Source organism: Pteropus medius, unplaced genomic scaffold (assembly GCF_902729225.1).
Source record: "Pteropus medius unplaced genomic scaffold, Ma_sr-lr_union100, whole genome shotgun sequence".
Classification (NCBI taxonomy): Eukaryota; Metazoa; Chordata; class Mammalia; order Chiroptera; family Pteropodidae; genus Pteropus; species Pteropus medius.
In genome coordinates, this window is record NW_024349800.1 from 23,668,339 (window position 1) to 23,688,102 (window position 19,764).

General features: G+C 35.8%; 1 protein-coding gene across 9 annotated transcripts in view; it reads left to right on the forward strand.

Moving 5' to 3' along the window:
* WDPCP (WD repeat containing planar cell polarity effector) overlaps positions 1-19,764 on the forward strand; it is a 331,453-nt gene that overhangs the window by 118,202 nt on the left and 193,487 nt on the right. For all 9 annotated transcript variants that reach the window (XM_039887008.1, XM_039887009.1, XM_039887011.1 and 6 more), the window contains exon 10: positions 11,501-12,110. In XM_039887008.1, the coding sequence (XP_039742942.1) occupies positions 11,501-12,110 (610 nt within the window). The remainder of the gene's footprint in view (positions 1-11,500; positions 12,111-19,764) is intronic.

Consider the following 19,764-nt stretch of genomic DNA (forward strand, 5'->3'; position numbering starts at 1 on the left):
ATCTAGTCATCCATGGGTTTCACTGTTTAGTTGAACACCTCTTTCACATGAGGATTTAGAGAGATTCAAAAACTATAGTGCCACCATTGCCACTTTGCCAAGGATGTTATGTTAATGGTCATGATAAACACTTTTAGTTTGAACTAACTTTTTGTGAAAGGTTTAAGGCCTATATTTATATTCATGTTTTTGCATGTGGATGTCCAGTTGTTCTACCACTATTTCTTGAAAAGACTATCCTTTGTCCTTTGAATCACCTTTACTCCTTTGTCATATACAGTTAGCTGATCTGATCTGTGGGTCTGTTTCTGGGTTCTCTATTCTCTGTTCCATTGATCTGTTTCTTTTCTTTTATGAAATAACTTTTATATATTGTGTTGTTACAATGAGTAGTTCTGTGGATTAGAGGATTTTATTAATACAAACATATAAGTTGATAACTTTCGGATACCAAAAAATATGAATAAGGGAATGTTTACATTTCCTAGCAGATATGTCTACTTTTCTTGTAAGACATTTATATATTTACCCTATATACAAATGTCAGAGTTCACTGAAAGCTATTAAAAATAAGCGATGTATCCATTTGAAAACAGTTATTACTATTTTGTTTTTAGTTGCTATATTTGGATAAGTAAAGATATTGAGCAGTAGAGAACTCATTCACTGCTTATTGGAAGTAAATTAGTAAATTGTTATGTGGAACAACTTAGAAACAGCTAATATGATGGAAGGTTTGAGTCCCCTAGACTAAGAAAAACTGGCTCGCCTACATAAGGAGACACTTACAGTAGTGTTCATAGCAGCACTGTTTTTATTAGCCAAAAAATTAGAAACAAATTTAATGTCCACTAACAGGAAAATGAAAACATATTTTGTGGTATAGTATTCAGAGAATGGAATGCTGTACAGAAGTTGAAATGAAGAAACGAGCTATATGATTAAATCCCAAAAGAATAAGTTGAGCCAAAAGGAAATACAGTATGATTCAGTATAATATGTATATAAAAATTTTAAACATTCAAAACAATGCTATGTGTTGTTCAGGATTGTTCTAGATTAGTGTAATAATAATATGATAGGAACAAACACCAAATTCATAACAGCATTGCTTCTGGGGAGAGAAGAAAGAGAATGAGATCTGGCAGGTTTTGGCTGTGTCTGATATTTTATTTCTTTAGAAAAATTATAGCAAAAGGATAGTATTTCATAAAGCTGCTTTCACATTTATCATACTGTTCTGTCTACTTTTATGTGCATCTTGAATGTTTCATAATAAAGAATTTAAAATAAAGGTGCCTTTTATCTTAAAAATTTATGCAAAATCAAGGAGAAATGTAGATTTAAGAATAAATTCTAGCAATAAGCTAAGAACTTTTGGTTGTTGCATAATCATTTAAATAACCTGGGTACTCACTGGTTGAAGTTTTCAGTTCCAGAAAAGTGCACTCTACATAAACTTTTTTCCTGATTTACATGTTGGATGATTTTAAAGGGAATATAATAGGTACCCATTCTAGCTAAACATGAAATGTAAGAATCTTGAGCCTATCTCCAGCTCACCATGATTGCTTCTCTACTTTTTGTTCTGATTTTTAAAATATCTTCCAGAGAAGGTATCAATCATGTTGACTGTTGTATACCTTTCCTTCTCTATACTATACTGTTTGACCTTTGATGACTTTTGGATCATTTTTATTTTCTTTTTTCAAATTTAGCTTTATAAGAATAAAAATCATCTCAGTGTGAATTTTTTTTTTCAGCTAGTTTCAACCTTAAAGCTGACTGATTTCAACTTGACTGAAACAATTCACTTCAGGAAGGATACTACCAACTTGTTTGTAATGTTCTTGTAATGTTCTTGGGACATTCCAAGAACATTGGGACTCTTTATCTTTTCTGCTTTTTCTTAGCTTGAATTTTTTAGTCCTTACCATTTTTTTTCTTTACCACACAGTTTTATTTAAAAAAGAAGAAAGCAAAACAACAAAACACACTGAACCATGGTCATCCATCCCTTGTCTTGTATCACAATCTCCCATCATTGGCCACTTCTAACGTTACATAGCTTGTGGTTTGGTTAACACACCACCTGTATTTTTGTGCTTTTCTTCCTTGTACCTTCCTGTTACCTTAGAATTAAAGCAGATTCTTTTCCTTCAGATTTGCAGGCTTTCAGCTAGTCACCATACACTATAAAAGTATTTTTTTTTATCTCTTAATTATCTGTAACTGTTCTTCCCCTTCTCATTGTTTGCCTATTCTATGTATCTTTGTTAGATTTTTTTGCCCTGTTCTTTATCACAGGCATTCTCATTTGAATTGTAATTAGTAGTTCCTGACACCTCTGGCATATATTTTAAGACTCTTTAAGAGTTATTAGGCTTCAGAATTCACCAAATCTGAGGAGTACTTGAAGATAAGATTTAGGTCAAGAACTCAAAGTTGCTAAGAGAGTAAATCTTAAAAGTGCTCATCACAAGAAAAAACATTTTTTGTAATTATGTGTGGTGATGGATGTTAACTAGACTTACTGAGGTGATCATTTTGCAATATACATACATACTGAATCATTCTGTTGTACACCTGAAACTAATATAATGTTATATATCAATTATGCTTCAATAAGAAAGAACAAATGAGGGAACAAATGAAAGAAAGAGAAAGAAGGAAGGAGAGGGAGAATGAATCAAGAACTCAATGAGAAAAGGGAATTCTTGATCATGACATTTGCAGAGTATAACAGTGAGCATACCTCATTGAAGGTGGGAGTAGACTTCACAAATTAATCTCGCTAGATTATTTGAATATCATCAGCCACAGTCTTCTCTTTTAGGATTCTTCTCTCCTTTGTGGTTTTTCCTCAGGGCATTGTCACTTAGCATTTCTCCCTTCACTATACACCATATTTTTACATTTACACATTTACAAAGTATGCTCTTTACTTTCAGTACAACTCAATCCAAGAATGAAGCATCTTTAAAAGAAGTTCGTTTATGAAGAACCTTGCCTTCTAAACTTCTTCAATCACGAAAAACAGAGTTTCCTATATTATTTACTTACTTGATAAAAATAGCTCAGCACAAACTTCATTCTTCCTCACCCCAAAGTTTATAAGCTCCATTGTCATTGCATAATTTGTCTTTTCAGTCCCTTCACCTTTTCCTCATGTTTCTCCTCTCTGTGGGATCCCTCCACCACACCAAAGGTCCTAATGCCCTATGGTTCTTCTCATTCCCTCTCTCTGATCACATAAAGAGTTGGTACATTCATATAAAATTAACTGTGCTTGTGAAGCAGTGTGTCTTGCAAAGATGTTGGCTTTTAGAGTCAGACAAACCTGGATTCAAGCTATAGCTGTATCACTTATTAACTTTGGGGTCAAGGGGAACTTATACCATCCCCCTACCCTCATTTTCTTTTTTTCTAGAATGTACAGTAGTCCCCCCTTTCCCATGATTTCACCTTCCTTGGTTTAGTTACCACAGTCCGAAACAGTAACCACAGTCTGAAAATATTAAATGGAAAATTGTAGAAATAAAATTCATAAGTTTTAAATTGCATGCCATTCTGAGAAGCATGATGAATCTGTACCATTTCACTCTCTCCCATGTGGGACATGAATCATCCTTTTGTCCAGCATACACTCTACCTGCTCATTAGTCACTTAGTAGCTGTTTCAGATATCAGATCAATTATCACAGTATCACAATGCTCGTGTTCAAGTAACTCTTATTTTACTTAATAATGGCCCCAAAGCACAAGAGTAGTGATGTTGGCAATTTGGATATGCCAAAGAGAAGCCATAAGGTGCTTCCTTTAAGTGAAACGGTGAATGTAGGAAAGAAAAATATCACATGCTGAGGTTATTGAGATCTATGGTAAGGATGAATTTTTTTATCCATGACATTGCCTACTTTAAAAATTAAACTTTTTCACAAGTATTTATATATAGGAAAATATATAATATATGTATATAGGATTCATTACTTTGCATGGTTCTGGGATCCACTGGGAGTCTTAGAATGTATCCTGTGCACATAAGGGGAAACCACTGTAGATGGTATAACTACTTTTGGAGTATCGAAAAGATTAAATAAAACGTGTATGAAAAGTGACTAGCACAATACCCTACTTTCTGCCTTATTATTAGTGGATTTACTCTTTACTGAAACTTATGCGCATGCAAGGGTTTTTTAATCTTTAAACTTTTATGGTGTCTTTAATTATGCTACGTAAAACATTTTTTTCCCTTAAATGAATTTTAGCCATTTAGTTAGGAAGACAGCAGGTGATACTCTGGCCTTTCCTAGCTTTTTAAAGTTATCTGGGATTGGCAGTGGACAGAAGGCATATATGGAGTCCATGGTCTTACTCCCTAAATTGGTTCTGGTACCATTTCTAGTGTGTGTATGTGGTTTCCTACACCAACAAGCAATTTTTGGACACCAGCAGGGTGTCCTACAATTAACTAAATTCTGACACCATCTATCCAGAGTTGGCATCAATTTCTACAGGTTAAGACTTCAGCCCTACAAGACTGCCCCCGCCCATACTTAAGACTCCACTTGTAAGCCCACATTGTTACCTATGCTTCTGACCCACTGGCTACAGATTGGAGGTTCCCATGACCTCCTCCTTGGACTTCAGACATCAGTCACAAGTCCAGGTTGTTTCCTATACTAATGATCAACTAGCTATAGATCAGAGGTTCTTAAAACCCCTTCCTTGGGTTTGATTATTTTGTTAGAGCAGCTCACAGAATTCAGAGAAACATTTTATTTACTAGATCACCAATTCATTACAAAAAAATATGACTCAGGAACAGCCAGATGGAAGAGTTGCATAGGGCAGGGTATGGGGAAAGGGTGTGGAGATTCCATGTCCTCTACAAGTCCCTTTGGTTTTTTTTGGAAGCTTCATTACAATGGCACAGTTGATTAAATTACTGGTCATTGGCTATTGATTCAACCTCCAGCCCCTCTTTCCTCCCTAATCATATGGCTGGCTCTATTGGCAACCAGCCCCCATCCTTAGATGCTTTCTGGGAGTCACCTCATTAGCATAATGAAAGACACTTTTGATCATTCTCAGCACTTAGAAAAATCCCAGGGTTTTGGGAGCTGTGATCCAGGAACTATGGACAAAGACCAAAGCTATTTCTTATAAATCACAATATCACATTCCCCTTTTAGCTTAGTTCTTTTGGTAATACTACAGAGTCTAGTGGAGAGTCTCCCAAAATTTGGAAATGGAAAAACCTAGGGTCCTTCTCTGGATCTTGAGTCTAACTTATTTTATACCAAGACTGCCATATGGTTGGGCCCCTTCTTTCAGGTTGTCTGTATAAGCACAGACCCTACTCAAAGTCACCTGGCTTCTCAGTTTTCTGCCCTGAGGCTTATAAAACTTTAAGCTTTCTGGAAGTATGATATTTTAAACAGCATTATAGTGTTTTTTTCTTTTTTGATTCATAGTTTTTAAAAGTTTATTTCATATCTACTTTCCAGCATAGCTTTTGGCTAGCTGCTACACGAATAACAAAAAAGTAAAAAGAAAAAAAGAAAAAGCGTGAATTAAAAACAATTCTTTTTTTAAGTGAAAATGAAGACATGACCAAACATTAGAAGTGAATTAAAGGCCGAATATCACCAGAGTCATTCATTGGCCATGTTGGAGTGTGGAAGGCGGTATGGAGATGAGATCAAGGGAAGGATACTTCTTAACTGGAAGGAATCTAGAAACTGGGATAGCATTTGGTTTCGTTCTTCAAGTATGATTGAGATTGGAAGGATAAATAGTCTCTTTGGGTGAACAGCATGGATTTCAGCAAAGGACATGAGTGAAGTTGTTAAAAGAGAAATGCCTTTTAAAAGTTTTAAGAGATTTTTTTGTTTTTGATTTTTTTGTTTTTTTTGTTTTTTTTGAGCAAAAATCAATTCCAATCAGGCGGTGCCAAATATGAGGTGGCTAGGAGCTCTGCACTGACTGGAGCTGGGGGAAAGGCTTATTTAGAGAAAGTACAAGAGCAAAGAAAGGAAATTATTTGACTGGCTATAGCTGAAAGCCCAGCTGGCTGCTCGTGATTGGTTATCTTTAGTGTTTTGATTTTGTAACTTTGAGGCACTTACAGATTTTGATTTGCTTATGTAGGATCCCATGGCATTAGAGTCACATCAGGCTAATGGCCTCCTTGTTTAATTAATATAACAAGTTGGAGAGCTGGAAAATATAGGGCGTGGTTTAGTTTGAATTCAGAGTAGAGTAATGAGGGGAAACTATAGGACATAACACTAGAATTTGTGAGTCAGATCCTTTCCCTCCTTTGCTTATGGCATCTCATCTCATTTAGAAAAAAAACTAAAGCCCCTAAAAAGTAGCCTATAAGCTACTATATAATCTGTTCTCCTCCCCTAATTCCCAATACTTTCTTCCTTGCTCCCTCTTCTCTAGCCAAGTCTCTCTCTTGTTATTCTTTCAGGCCAGGGGCCCATCTCAGGATGTTTCTTTCCTCTACCTAGAGCTGTCTTCTCCCAAATGGCTGCATGGCTTGCCTTTCACTTCTTTCAGGTCACCTTTATCAGAAAGGCTTGCCTGACTTCTCTCTCTCTCAAACTCTGTGGTGCGTCTCCCCCCCCCCTCAGCCTTGCACCTGCCCCCACCCCTACTCCACCCAACACACACTCCTGCTGCTTATTTCACTTTATTTTTCTTCATAGTACTTAGGAAACATGTATATAGGACCACTAGCATCCTATATATAGATATTTGTGAATTATTGCCTTGTTTTCAGCCATTAGGGAGTATGTTCTCTGAGGATGAGGGCTTAATGCTGTATCCTCAGGACCCAGGACCAGTGCCTGGCAAATAACTTATACTCAATATTTATCAGACAAAAAAGTAAAAAACAAGGAAAGAGAGTGCAAGGGAGGGAAGGAATTAGATATGGATCCTGTAGGCTTTTGCATTCCAGGCAGGGGAATAAAAATTTAATTCATTAGTCAGCAGGTAGCCAGTGAAGGGTTTGAACTGGGGAATGAGAGCAAAAACATTTAGTTTAGGCGGTAGCTTGGTGATGATGTGTAGGATGGATTTTTTTAAAAAATTCACATCAACGTCCCCTTCCCTTCCCTAAGCCAGTACAATGTAATATAGTTGTATGTATAGCTGTATGTAAAAAAAAGAAAAACAAAACAACAAAACAACAACAACAAAACTTTTAATTTTGAAATAGTTTGATGCCGAAGAAACTGCTAAATTGCTACAATTGCTCAAAGTGAATTCCTTTCCTGTACTTTCCCCCCAGTTCACCCCAATGATAGTATCTTATAATACTGCAGTACATTGTCAAATCCAGGAAAATGACCTTAGTATAATACTGTTAACTCAGGTACAGGCCTTAGTTGGATTTTATCAGATTTTACATGTACTTTTGTGTGTGTGGGTGTTGATAGCTCTATGAAATTTTATCATATGTGTAGAAGTGTGCTTTTTAAAGTTTCTGCATCTGATTTTGAAGATTTTGACAAAGTGTTAGAAAATATTTAATACCAATATAATTCCACTCTCCAAGTTCTTGGTCTCTCACATTTACAAATGAATAAATTGAATGGCCTGTTTTTTATTTACTTTTTAAAATAATTTTTTATTTTTTAATTACAGTTTCAGGTGTACAACATAGTGATTAGACATTTATATACCTTAAGAAGTGATCACCCCAGTAAGTCTAGTACCCATCTGACACCATTACAATATTATAGATTATATTCCCTATGCTGTACTTCACATACCTGTGACTGTTTTTATAACTAGCAGTTTGTATTTCTTAATCCCGTCACCTTTTTTTTCCCATCCCTACAATACTCCTCCCATCTGGCAACCATCAAAATGTTCTCTGTATCTATGAGTTTGTTTCTGTTTTGTTGTTCATTTATTTTGTTCTTTAGATTCCACATATAAGTGAAATCATATGGCATTTGTCTTTCTCTGACTTACTCCACTCAGCACAATACCCTCTAGGTCCCTCCATGTTATTGCATGGCAAGATTTCATTCTTTTTTATGATTCATGTTTCATTGTATATATGTACCACCTCTTCTTGATCTATTCATCTATTGATGGACACCCAGGTGGCCTCCATGTCTTGGCTATTATAAATAATGCTGCAATGAACATCTGGATGCCCATGCCCCTTCAAAGTAGTGTTTTGGGGTTCTTTGGATAAATACCCAGAAGTAGGATTACTTTGTCCATGTTTGTCTCTTGTTATATAGCCTTTGTTTTAAAGTTTATTTAGTCTGGTATAAGTATTGCCACTCCAATTTTTTTTTTTTCATTTCCATTTTCATGAAATCTCTTTTTCTATCTTTTTACAGTCAGTCTGTGTGTGTCTTTCAATCTGAAGTGAGTTTGTTGTAGGCAGCATATGTAAGGGTCTTGTTTTCTTATCCATTCAGCCACCCTTTGTCTCTTGATTGGAGCATTTAGTTCATTTACATTTAAAGTAATTCTTGCTAGAAATGTAGTTATTGCCATTTAATTATTCATATTTTTTATCTTAAATGAGTTTCTTTAAGATTGCTTATAATACTGGTTTGGTGGTTAGCTTTTTTTTGTCTGGGAATCTGTTTATCTTTCCTTCGATTCTAAATGGTAGCTTTGCTGGGTAGGCTAATTTTGGTTGTAGGTCCTTACTTTTTATCACTTTGAATATTTCATGCCAATCCCTTCTGGCCTGAAAAGTTTGTTGAAGAAATCAGCTGACAGTCTTATGGGAGCTGTGTTATAGGTAACTGCTTTTTTCTTGCTGCTTTTAAGATTCTTTGTCTTTAACTCAGCATTTTAATTAGGATATTTGTGTCCCTGTGTGGGCCTCTTTGTGTTCATCTTGTTTGGGACTCTGCGCTTCCTGGACTTGTATGTCTATTTCCTTCACCAGGTTAGGGAAGTTTTCCATTATTATTTCTTCAAATAGGTTTTAGTTCTTTGTCCTTCCTCTTCTCCTTCTGGTACACCTATGATGTAAATGTTGGTACATTTGAAGTTGTCCCAGAAGCCCCTTAAACTATCCTCATTTTTTTTGGATTTTTTTTCTTTTTGCTGTTCTGATTGGATGTTTTCTGCTACCTTATCTTCCAAATCACTGATTCAGTCCTCTGCTTCATGTAATCTACTGTTGATTCCCTTTAAAGTATATTCTTCATTTGTTATTGTAGTCTTTGTTTCTGACTGGTTCTTTTTTTATGTTTTGTCTCCAGTTTTTATGTTTCCTATCTCTCTGTTGGAAGTTCTGAGATCATTGAGCATCCTTATAACCAGTGTTTTGAACTCTCATCGGGTAGATTGCTTGTCTCCATTTTGTTCTTTTTCTAGAGCCTTGTTCTTTTCCTTCATTTGGGACATGTTTGTCTCCCCATTTGACTCCCTCCCTGTTGCTGTGTTTTAGGTAGAGCTGCTATGTCTCCTGGTCTTAGTAGAGTAGCCTCATGTGGTAGGTGTCCTATGGGCCCCAGTGTCATTGTTCCCCCGGCCACCTTAGCCAGGTGCTCCAGGTGTGTCGCTTGTGTGGGTTGTGTGTGCCCTCCTGTTATAGTTGACCCTTGGTTGCCATTTGCATGTCAGTGGGAGGGATTGACCCTCGGACTGATTGGTTGTGAGGACTGGCTGTGACTATAATGGAGGAGCTGTTGTGCAGTTGCTGAATTTAAGAAGCAGGAGTCACTTTAGCAGGGCTCTGGTGCCTGCCTAGTCTGCCCTTTGGGTGTGTTGTCTACAGAGTTAGTCAGGGGCCTTCTGGAATGAACCACCAAGGAATCCACAGATGGCCACTACTCGTGCTGGGTTTCAAGGTGCCTAGGAGAAGCCAAGCCTCGAACCAAGGTTGCTGCCACTAGTGACCAGGCTTGGGGCTGCTCATCAAGAGATACAGGGCATGCCAAAGCCAGATGCTGCTTGTTTGGGGTTTGTGAACCTTTGAGAGATTTTATGAAAGTCCATATGATGAGCCAAGACAGGCTGTACAGAAAAGCGGCTGAAAGTGGCTTGGGTGGGCCTGCAAGTTGGATGAGGCAGGGTCTCAGGGAATCACCAGGAGAGAACGAATGGTTTTAGCCAGGTTGATGGATACTCAGATATGGCACCCACTTGCATTTGCACTCTAGGAGTGGGGAGGGATCAACAAAGGATCAGTGGCTTTTGCCAGCACTTCTTTCTAGGGGAAAGCTGCCTTTCCAACCCTCGCCCTGAAGTCGGACAATTCATTTCCTCCCCATATATCCCTGGCACCTTTCAAGTTGCTGCCCCAGCAGTGGAGCTCAGAGCAAGTGATTCTGTCAGCGGGTAAGTCCATGCGCGGGCCCTTTAAGAGGAATGCCTGGGACTCCAGCCGCCTTTTGTCTTGCTCAGCCACAATCTCTGCTGGTTTTCACAACCAGAAGTGTGAGGACTTCTCTTCCTGGAATTGGAACCCTGGGCTGGGAAGCCTGGTGTGGGCTGGGACCCCTTGTTCCTCCAGGGGGACCTCCACAGCCGAGATATTTCTCCTGATTTTTAACTGCCGCGCGGGTATGAGACCAGCCCATTCTGCATCTCTGCCCCTTCTGCCAGTCTGTATGTGTTTTCTCCTTAGTTGTAGGACTTCTGTTCAGCTAGACTTCAGGTGATTCTTAATGATGGTTGTTCTGTCATTTAGTTGTAATTTTGATGTGGTCTAGAGAAGATGTAAGCACAGTGTTTACCTATTCTTCCATCTTGACTGGAAATCTCTGCGGTTTCATTTTTTAATTCTTCTGCCTAGGTATTTTAGCCTTTCCTTTCTACACCAAGGATGCTTTTAAAATTTTACTTCACAAGTATTGACAATTTATATTACTTACCAGGTTTTAATTTAAAAAAAATTTTAAAACCTATGCATTACTCTTTTTCTTTTGGTCATTTATCTACTTTACAACCCTTCATATCCTTTCTGATAGTAAAATATTTCCACAAGACTGTTAATAGGGTTCTAAAGTTTCTTCCTTTGCCTATCCTGCCCTACTAATTAGAAATATTTATCTAATAAATAATTTTCCCTTAATTTCAGAATTGGGAAGGATAGTGAGTAGGAAAGAGATTAGCTAAAATGCTTTAAGTCCTTTATTCATCCATTTAAAAATCAACCTTCTAATGGTTTTGGATAATCTGCTAAGCATATTAATTTACTAAAAGCCCACCTCATTAGTTTTTATATACTGTGGGACATACTTGTCTTTTAGTTATTTACAAAATTTCTAAAACAATGTTCAAGTTAAAATCTTATAGTTTAATTTCTGCGGCTATGCTATATATGTGCTATATATATTTACATGTATTCTATGTGAGATTTTATATACTGCATATATCTTGCTTCTGTTTAAGGTGATAATTGATCTTCGGAACAATGATGGATTAATATGCAGGCCTATGTGTGACAGCTAAAGAAAAGCTAAGGTCTATGTGAACATACTTGGTGCATGTTTTTCAGGTTCTGAGTTCTATCCGCACAGAGTGGGATCCACTGGATGTTCGCTTTGGCACCAAACAGACTTACCAGATGTTGACAGTGGAGCGCTCCGTCAGTGTAGACAAAGAGCCCATGGCTGATAGCTGCATCTATGAATGTGTTCGGAACAAAATCCAGTGTGTTTCAGTCACCAGAATACCACTAAGATCGAAGGCCATTAGTTGCTGCAGGAATGTTCCTGAAGACAAACTAATTCTGGGCTGTGAAGATTCTTCAGTAATTCTTTATGAAACTCACCGAAGAGTGACTCTCTTAGCCCAGGCTGAACTTTTGCCTTCATTAATAAGCTGCCACCCAAGTGGTGCCATTCTGCTGGTTGGCAGCAACCAAGGAGAGCTACAAATTTTTGATATGGCTCTATCCCCTATTAACATCCAGCTCTTGGCTGAAGACCGGGCACCCAGGGAGACTTTGCAATTCAATAAATTCTTTGATGTTTCCAGCAGTCTTGTTCAAATGCAGTGGGTAGCTCCACAGGTTGTTTCTCAGAAGCCTGAAAGTGGGAACATCTATGATCTCCTCTTCCTGAGGTTTGACAGAGGACCTTTGGGTGTACTTTTGTTTAAACTTGGTAAGTCAAGGAAGTTGGTGAGTAAAGTGTTTATGATGGCAGCATTATAATGAAGACAATAAAACTCCTTGGAATGTAGGTTTTCTACTTGTCATCCCATTGGTATGCTTGCCTTTCACACATTTCATATGGTTTACTTAAGAAAGCTTTGTGGATGATTTTCTAAATGTCAAGACACATTAGATATTGAAGAATTCGAAAATGGAAATTATCCATTGTGATGAATAAAAAGCCTGAGCTTTCACATTTGATACTCCCAAAATAAGCTGTCTACTAAAAAAATTCCTTAATAAATAGGTATGTGAATATTTAAGAAGCACTTAATAAGTCCATTAAAAAATTCTGTGTGGTAGGAATGAAATAGTTTTTCTATTAAAATTATTTAGATTATAGACGTCCATTGCTTCCCAGATTGGAATGGTTAAAGTGTTCGAAAAGAGAAAGCAAATGTTTAATTAGAATTTGCTGAAGATTTTTGTATAGTATAACTTTTTTGTTTCCCCTTTAGATAAAAGTATTCAAAAGGATTTCTCAGTGCTATGCAAATCGTGTATTTTTTAGCCTATTTCAACCAGGAAACTTCAAAACAAAACTTTATTATTATGATTTATTTGCCTTTTGTAGTTATGCATTACCAGCTATGCCCTGGCATATATGATATTCCTTAGGTAGTTTTGTATAATTTAACATTCTTGAAAGAACCTCACTTATGTTAAAAAAAAGAAAAACAGATTTTAATTTATTATGCACATTATTGTTACTTAAAAACATAGAAAAGTAAATACATTTTAAAACCCCTTCCAGGATTTGGCTCTGTGGCACAAAGTTAAATTTTTAAAGACATTGTAGTGTTTATTAAATAGATGTCAGTTTATTTTGTTTTTCTGTGGATCTTCTTACTCCTGAGATTGAACACATGAAATAAATTTAGTGAAACTGTCTTGATTAACATGAAAGATATAATGGATATAATATAATGGCTATGTTTTTTCACATAATAAAAATGTAACTAGATCTATTCATAATGTTAATATTGTCCAAGAAATAATGTTTGAACTCTCATTTATTATGAGATAATTCAGGTCTGCTTCACCCCACTGCATATTTAACAGTTCTATGTCTCCATACACAACACTCATTAAAGTGGATGTTAGATGTTTTGCATGCCTGTTAAAACACACACATGTGCATGTGCATGCATGTGCGTGCGCGCGCACACACACACACACACACACACACACCCCCTATAAATTACCCAGTTACCTGTCAAACAGAAGGCTGTCTGCCCACATATACCTAACTTTTCTTCAGCCCTCCCTTGTGGGCCTACTCACAACAGCTTTTGCAAAAAGCACAGCTTTCTCTTCCTATCTCTAGCACATTTGCCTTCTTACTAAAGTAAATAGGCTCTCGGTGTAGGGATTTAGAGGGCTTCCTGCTAATTGCCAGCTTGTAAACTTAATTGGACTGCCTCCCTGGGCACTGTTCCTAAATCAATTAGGCAATGAGTTGGCTGTCACCTCTTTTTCCCAAGAAGCTCTCTTGGAAGAGAATTATCCAATAGAAGTCAAGCATTCAAATGAAAAGGTGATAACTTCTGCAACTGACATTTATCGTTTAAATTTTATTTTCAATATATGATTCTTACATTTTATAGAATAGGGAAATTTTACAGTCTTATAGGTGACTTAAAGGATCTAAATATAGAGTTTCCTAGGATTTTTAAAATGTATTATAAGGTTAATGTTTATTAAAGATTTCTCTCTCCCGCCCTGCCCCCAGGAGAAGTAGATTCCCTGAAACAGTAGATTCCAACTAACAGTTTTTTTTTTTTTTTTTTTAAGAAAACCCTGTTTAAATGACAGATTTATCTTAGGATCTGCTACTAAATACATCCAAAAATTTTAATATACTTCTTGAATTAACACAGTACTGATTCTGGGCATCTATGTGGAATTTTCATGTATAATTCAAGTTACTGCATATATAAACAGGTAGTTGCATGTACAGTTTCCTTACTATGGAGCATTTATGAGATTTTTTTTCATATGCTTGTTATGCAAGGCTTTGGAAAATTTGACATGAAAGGTGTAGCTTACAATTTAAGATGCTGAGATAGATCATAGTTTAAAATAGACTGCTATCATATGTAAATGTGGCAGTTACTGGCGCCAGTATGCTAAGATTTTGGGGACTTGACACTTAGAAGATTTTGGGGACTTGACACTTAGAAGAATAGGTCAGTTAGTGTAATGTTGAAGAAAAACTCTGTTCCAAATAGAGTTTCCATTTCAAATCCTTGTAATCATTGATGAAATGCACTGGGGATTAAAAGTCCATCAACACTGTTATTAGAAGAATTTGAAGAACATGTCTTCAGGAGGGAACTAGAAATGTCATCCTCCTACATAGAAGCCAAGAAGTACTATTTTATACAAAACAATATGTAACTATGATTTCTTTACCTGACAATCATTATCCTATATTCCCACATACATAGACTGAGATTAATTTTTTAAAGGAATCCCTAATCATACTACAGGTATTAAAGCTTCTCTATTCTCATCAGTACCTTTTCCAGCCTTCACTGCTCTCTTTAAACACACACGATCAGCTCCCTGCCCCCTCAACAGAGAATCTTGCCTTTTAATTGGATTTTCATTAAGTTTATCTGCCCTTCACCACTTACCCACCCAACCAACTAACCAACCACTTATCTACATGTACATAAATCTTTATTTCAACGGAAGAGGAGCCCTTCCTTTTGTCCAAGACTAGTTCCACAACTACTTCCATTCTGACACCTTCACTTTCTGACCCTCCCCACTCCCCCCAAAAATCTTGCTACATCAGCAGATAAATGCCCAAACCACACCATAAAACAAACATATCTCTTCTTTAAATTGTATTCTCTCTGTTATCAATCAAATACCTTCCTTTCATGGTCAAACTCATTGAAATAATATTGAACACTGACTTTTTCTGCACCTTCATTTACTATTCACTCCTCACAGCATCGAATTCTGGCTCCTGTCTTCAGTGTTCTCCTGGAACTGCTCTTGGAAAGGTTACCAGTGACCTCTTACTTGATATGTAGTTTTCTTATTTACTTGATGACTTCTCAGCATTTGATGGTTGATGACTGCTTCCACTGTCATTGAATTTTTATCATATTTGCCTTCTATGACCCTGGATGCAACTTTTCATCACACCTTTATACCTACTCATGAAAATGTTGAGGCTCTCTAAGATTACATTTTTAGCGCTCCTTCCATTTTATACAGATTGAGAGTTTCTTTTTAATTTCGCTATCTTATCTCTGACTTCAGCCCAGACCTCACCTGACTCCACATCCACATATTCATCTGACTTGCTGGATACCTCCCCTTGGATTTACACAAGTGCCTCAGGTTCCTTATATACAGACAGGAAGTCATTGTCTTTCTCCCCAGACCTACTTCTACTTCTGTATTCTCCATTTTGGTGGATGGTACAGTTATTCAGATGGAATTCCAAGTCAGAAGTCATCCTGGAATCCTCTCTTACCCTTAATGCTATATCCACTCAGTGATTAAATCCCATAAATTCTGCCTTTTAAATACTGTCAATATCATCTCATTTTAGTCAGCCTGTCATTACCTTAATCTAGACCTTTCCTGTCTTACCATGATCGAGCAGTGGCCCTCTGTAATCTTCTGCCTTCTATCTTCCAATCTCCACCCCCTCTACCCCGCCTCACCTTGCCTATTAATAATCTAATAGTACAGATTTAGTCTTGGATTCTCCAGTCTGAAATCCTTCGGTGGTTGATGAGCCCTTGTCTGCCTCTCAGGCTTCATCTCCCCAGCTGGGATGCACTAGTGTATCTCCCCAGTCACGGCATGTACTCTCACACTCCCTTTATTCCATGGTGATATTGATACATAGTACTCCATCTACCTAGAGTGTCCCCAAATGCTCTCATAGAGCCTACAAAGTTGAAAAAAGGTTAAATATTCAAGTGATAATATTAAGAAATAATTAAAGCTAACTTCTTCCCTCATAAGATTTTGAAATTCAGAGGCAATGTGTATATGTGCCTGTGTGTATCTGTAACTCTAAAAAGCAAGCAGTATGATTTTTGTCTTAGAAATTTTGTAAGAAGTGTTTTTTTCTTCAAAATATTTTTTTAAATGAGTGATTTAAATATTATATTTTACCCAAATGGTAATTGATAGTAATTTATTGCTGGAAACAAATGTCAGATACTTTACTATATGCCTAGTCATCTTAAAATTGGATCTTATATCATTTGAAATGGACTGCTATTCCAGACAGCATTCTGCATTCTTCAAACTAGAGTAATGATAGATTTTTTTAATTCAAGTTTTTATTGAGGTATAATTTACATAAAGTGAAATGTACCCATCTTAAATGTACAGTTCAATGAGTTTTGACAAATGTATATATCTCCATGATTACGACCACAATTAAAATATGGAACATTTCCATCACTCTCCAAAATTCTCTCAGGACCATTTACACTGATCCGCTTTCTGTTATTACAGATTTGATTTGCTTCTTCTAGAATTTTATAGAAATGAACTCATAAAATGGATACTCTTTTGTGTCTCGCTACTTTCACTCAGCAATAACCTGTGAGAACCTTCCATATTGGTGTGTATATCTGTAAATTTCCTCAAATTTTTATCTTTCCACATGTTGATGGACATTTGGGCTGTTTCCAGATTTAAGCTAATATCACTAAAAGTGCTGTGTATTTCCTTGTTCAGGTCGTTTCATGGACATATATTTTAATTTCTCTTGGGAAAAACTGAGGAGTAGAATGGCTGAGCCATATGCTAAGTGTATGTTTAACTTAAGAAGCAACTACTCTGGAGTTCCAGTTGCTCCACATCCTTAGTAACACTTGGCATTAATGGTCTTTTTTAACTTTAGCCATTCTAGTGGGTGTGTAGTGATGTTAAGTTGTATTTCCATGGTGACTGCTGGAGTTGAGCATCTTTTTATGAGCTCATTTGCTATGTATTTTCTCTGATGAAGTATATCTTCAAATCTTTTGTCCACGTTTAATTGGACTGTTTATTACTGAATTGTACAAGTTTTTATATTCTCTGAATAACAAGTGTTTTGTAAGATACTAACATTATGAATATTTTCTAACTAATACCCTGTAGTTTACCTTTTCATTTTCTTAACAGTGTGTTTTGGGTAGCACAAGTTTTTAATTTTAATGAAATCCAATTCTTAAATTTCTTTATTTTATGGCTTGTGCTTTTTTTGACCTAAGAAATCTTTGTCTAACCCTGTTTTCTAGAAGTTTTATGGTTTTATTTCCTATAGTTAGGTTTATGGTCTATTTCAAATTAAATTTTTGCATATTGTATAAGATATGGGTTAAAATTAATTTTTAATATAAATATTCAATCGTTCCAGCACCAATTGTTGGAAAGATTATCCTTTTTCTATTGAATAACCTTGACCATATTGTATGTGTGTATGAATAGACTCATTTCTCTTCCACTGATCTGTCTATGCTTAAGCAAGTACCACACTGTCTTAATTATTGTGTTTTTATATTGTCTTGAAATCAGGTTCTGTTACTCCTCCAACTTTGTTGTTCTTTATCGAAATTGTTTTGGCTACTCTAGACCTTCAAATTTCTGTATAAAATTTAAAATAATTTGTCAGTTTCTGCAAAAACATATATATTTTCATTGGGATTATGTTGAATTAATAGATCAATCTGGAGTAGAATAACAATTTAACGATATTGTGTCTCCTGATCTATAACCACAGTATCTCTTTCCATTTATTCAGGTAGTCTTTAATTTCTCTCAGTGTTTTATAATTTTAAATATTAAGATCTTGTACATATTTTGTTTATGTTTTCACATGCTAGTGTGTAAATGGTATTTTTTAATTATAGTTTTTAATTGTTCATTGGGATTATATAGAAATAAAATTGGGAAATATAGCCATGTATCATACAACCCTGTTAAACTCATTTCTTAGTTGTCACTTTTTTGTAGATTCCTTAGGATTTTCTACATAGATGACTGACAACTGCAATTAAAAACAGTTTTACATCTTCTAATCCAGCCTGTATGCCTTTTATTTTGTTTTCTTCCCATATTATACTAGCTTGGACCTTCAGTATAATTTTGAATAGAAGTGGCAAGAAAAGACATCCTTGTTTTGTTTCTGATCTTTGGTGGAAAGTATTTAATCTTTCACTATAAGTATGATGTTATTAGGTTGAAAAAAATCTTCCATTCCTTGTCTGCTGAGATATACAATCTTGAGTGGATGTTGAATATGTTTCAAGTGCTTTTACTGCATTTATTTAAATAATAACATGTTTTTTTCTGGTCATATGGTGAAGTACATAGATAGTTTTCAGGTGCTTCGGTGACCTTGAGTTTGTGGGATAAATTGCTCTTGTTCGTGATGTTTTGTCTTTTCAGTATATTGCTGTATTTGCTAATATTTTGTTAAGGATTTTATCTATTTATGAGAGATAATGATCTGTAGTTTTATTTTTTTTCTACTTCCTGTGATGTTTTTCGTCACTTTTGGTATCAATGGTTAAAGCTAACATCATGAAATGAATTGGGGGAAATGTTCCTTCCTCTTATATTTGAGTCGCATAGAGTTGATATTGTTTCTTTTGGTGTTTGAGAGAATTGACCAGTGAAAGCATCTGGACAATGCAGATTGCATGTGTACATGTATGTATATTTAAAGTTTTTTTAAAACTATAAATTCAAATGCAAATAATAAAGAGCCTTTCAGGTTATATATTCCTTCTTGAATGAGCTTTGACAGTTAGGTCTTTCAAGGAACCCATTTCATATAAGTTATATTAATTTTTATAAAGTTATATTATTCACTTATTTTTTAATGTCTGCAGTACTGTAGTGATTATTCTTGATTTAGTAAGTTTTCTTCCCTCTTTTTTTCTTGATTTAAGCAGAGGTTTGTCAATTTTACTGATATTTCAAAGAACCAGCTTTTGAGTTCACTGATTTTCTGTATTTTTTTATTTCCTATTTCTAATTTTTATTATTTCCTTCTATTTAGGACTAATTTACTCTTCTTAGGTTCTTTTTTTAAAATTTTTTTTTACTGTTAGAAATACAAATCTTTTTTTAAAAAATAAATTTATTTATTTAAATTATTTTCAAGTATACAGTACATTGGTTAGACATCTATATTGTTCATAAAACGATCCCCCCAATTTCTCCCTCCCTCCCCTGGCCCTCCACTTAGCCATCATATTAATGCTAACTGCATTCCCTCTTCCATGCTCCCCGTGCCCAAATATCAACTACTAATTTGTACTTCTTTAACCCTTCACCCCATTCTCCCAGCCTCCCAACCCCAGTTCCCTCTGTCCATCACCAAATTGTCCACTATATTTGTGAGTCTATTTTCAATAAGTTTGTTCTTTTTGTTCCTTAGATACCACATATAAGTGAAATCATATGGTGTCTCTCTCTCTGACTTATTTCACTCAGCATAATACCCTGTAGGTCCATCCATGTTGTTGCAAATGGTAGGATTTCATTTTTTTTTAATGGCTGAGTAATATTCCTTTGTATATATGACCCATAATTTCTTCATCCAATCATCTGTTGATGGGCATTTAGGT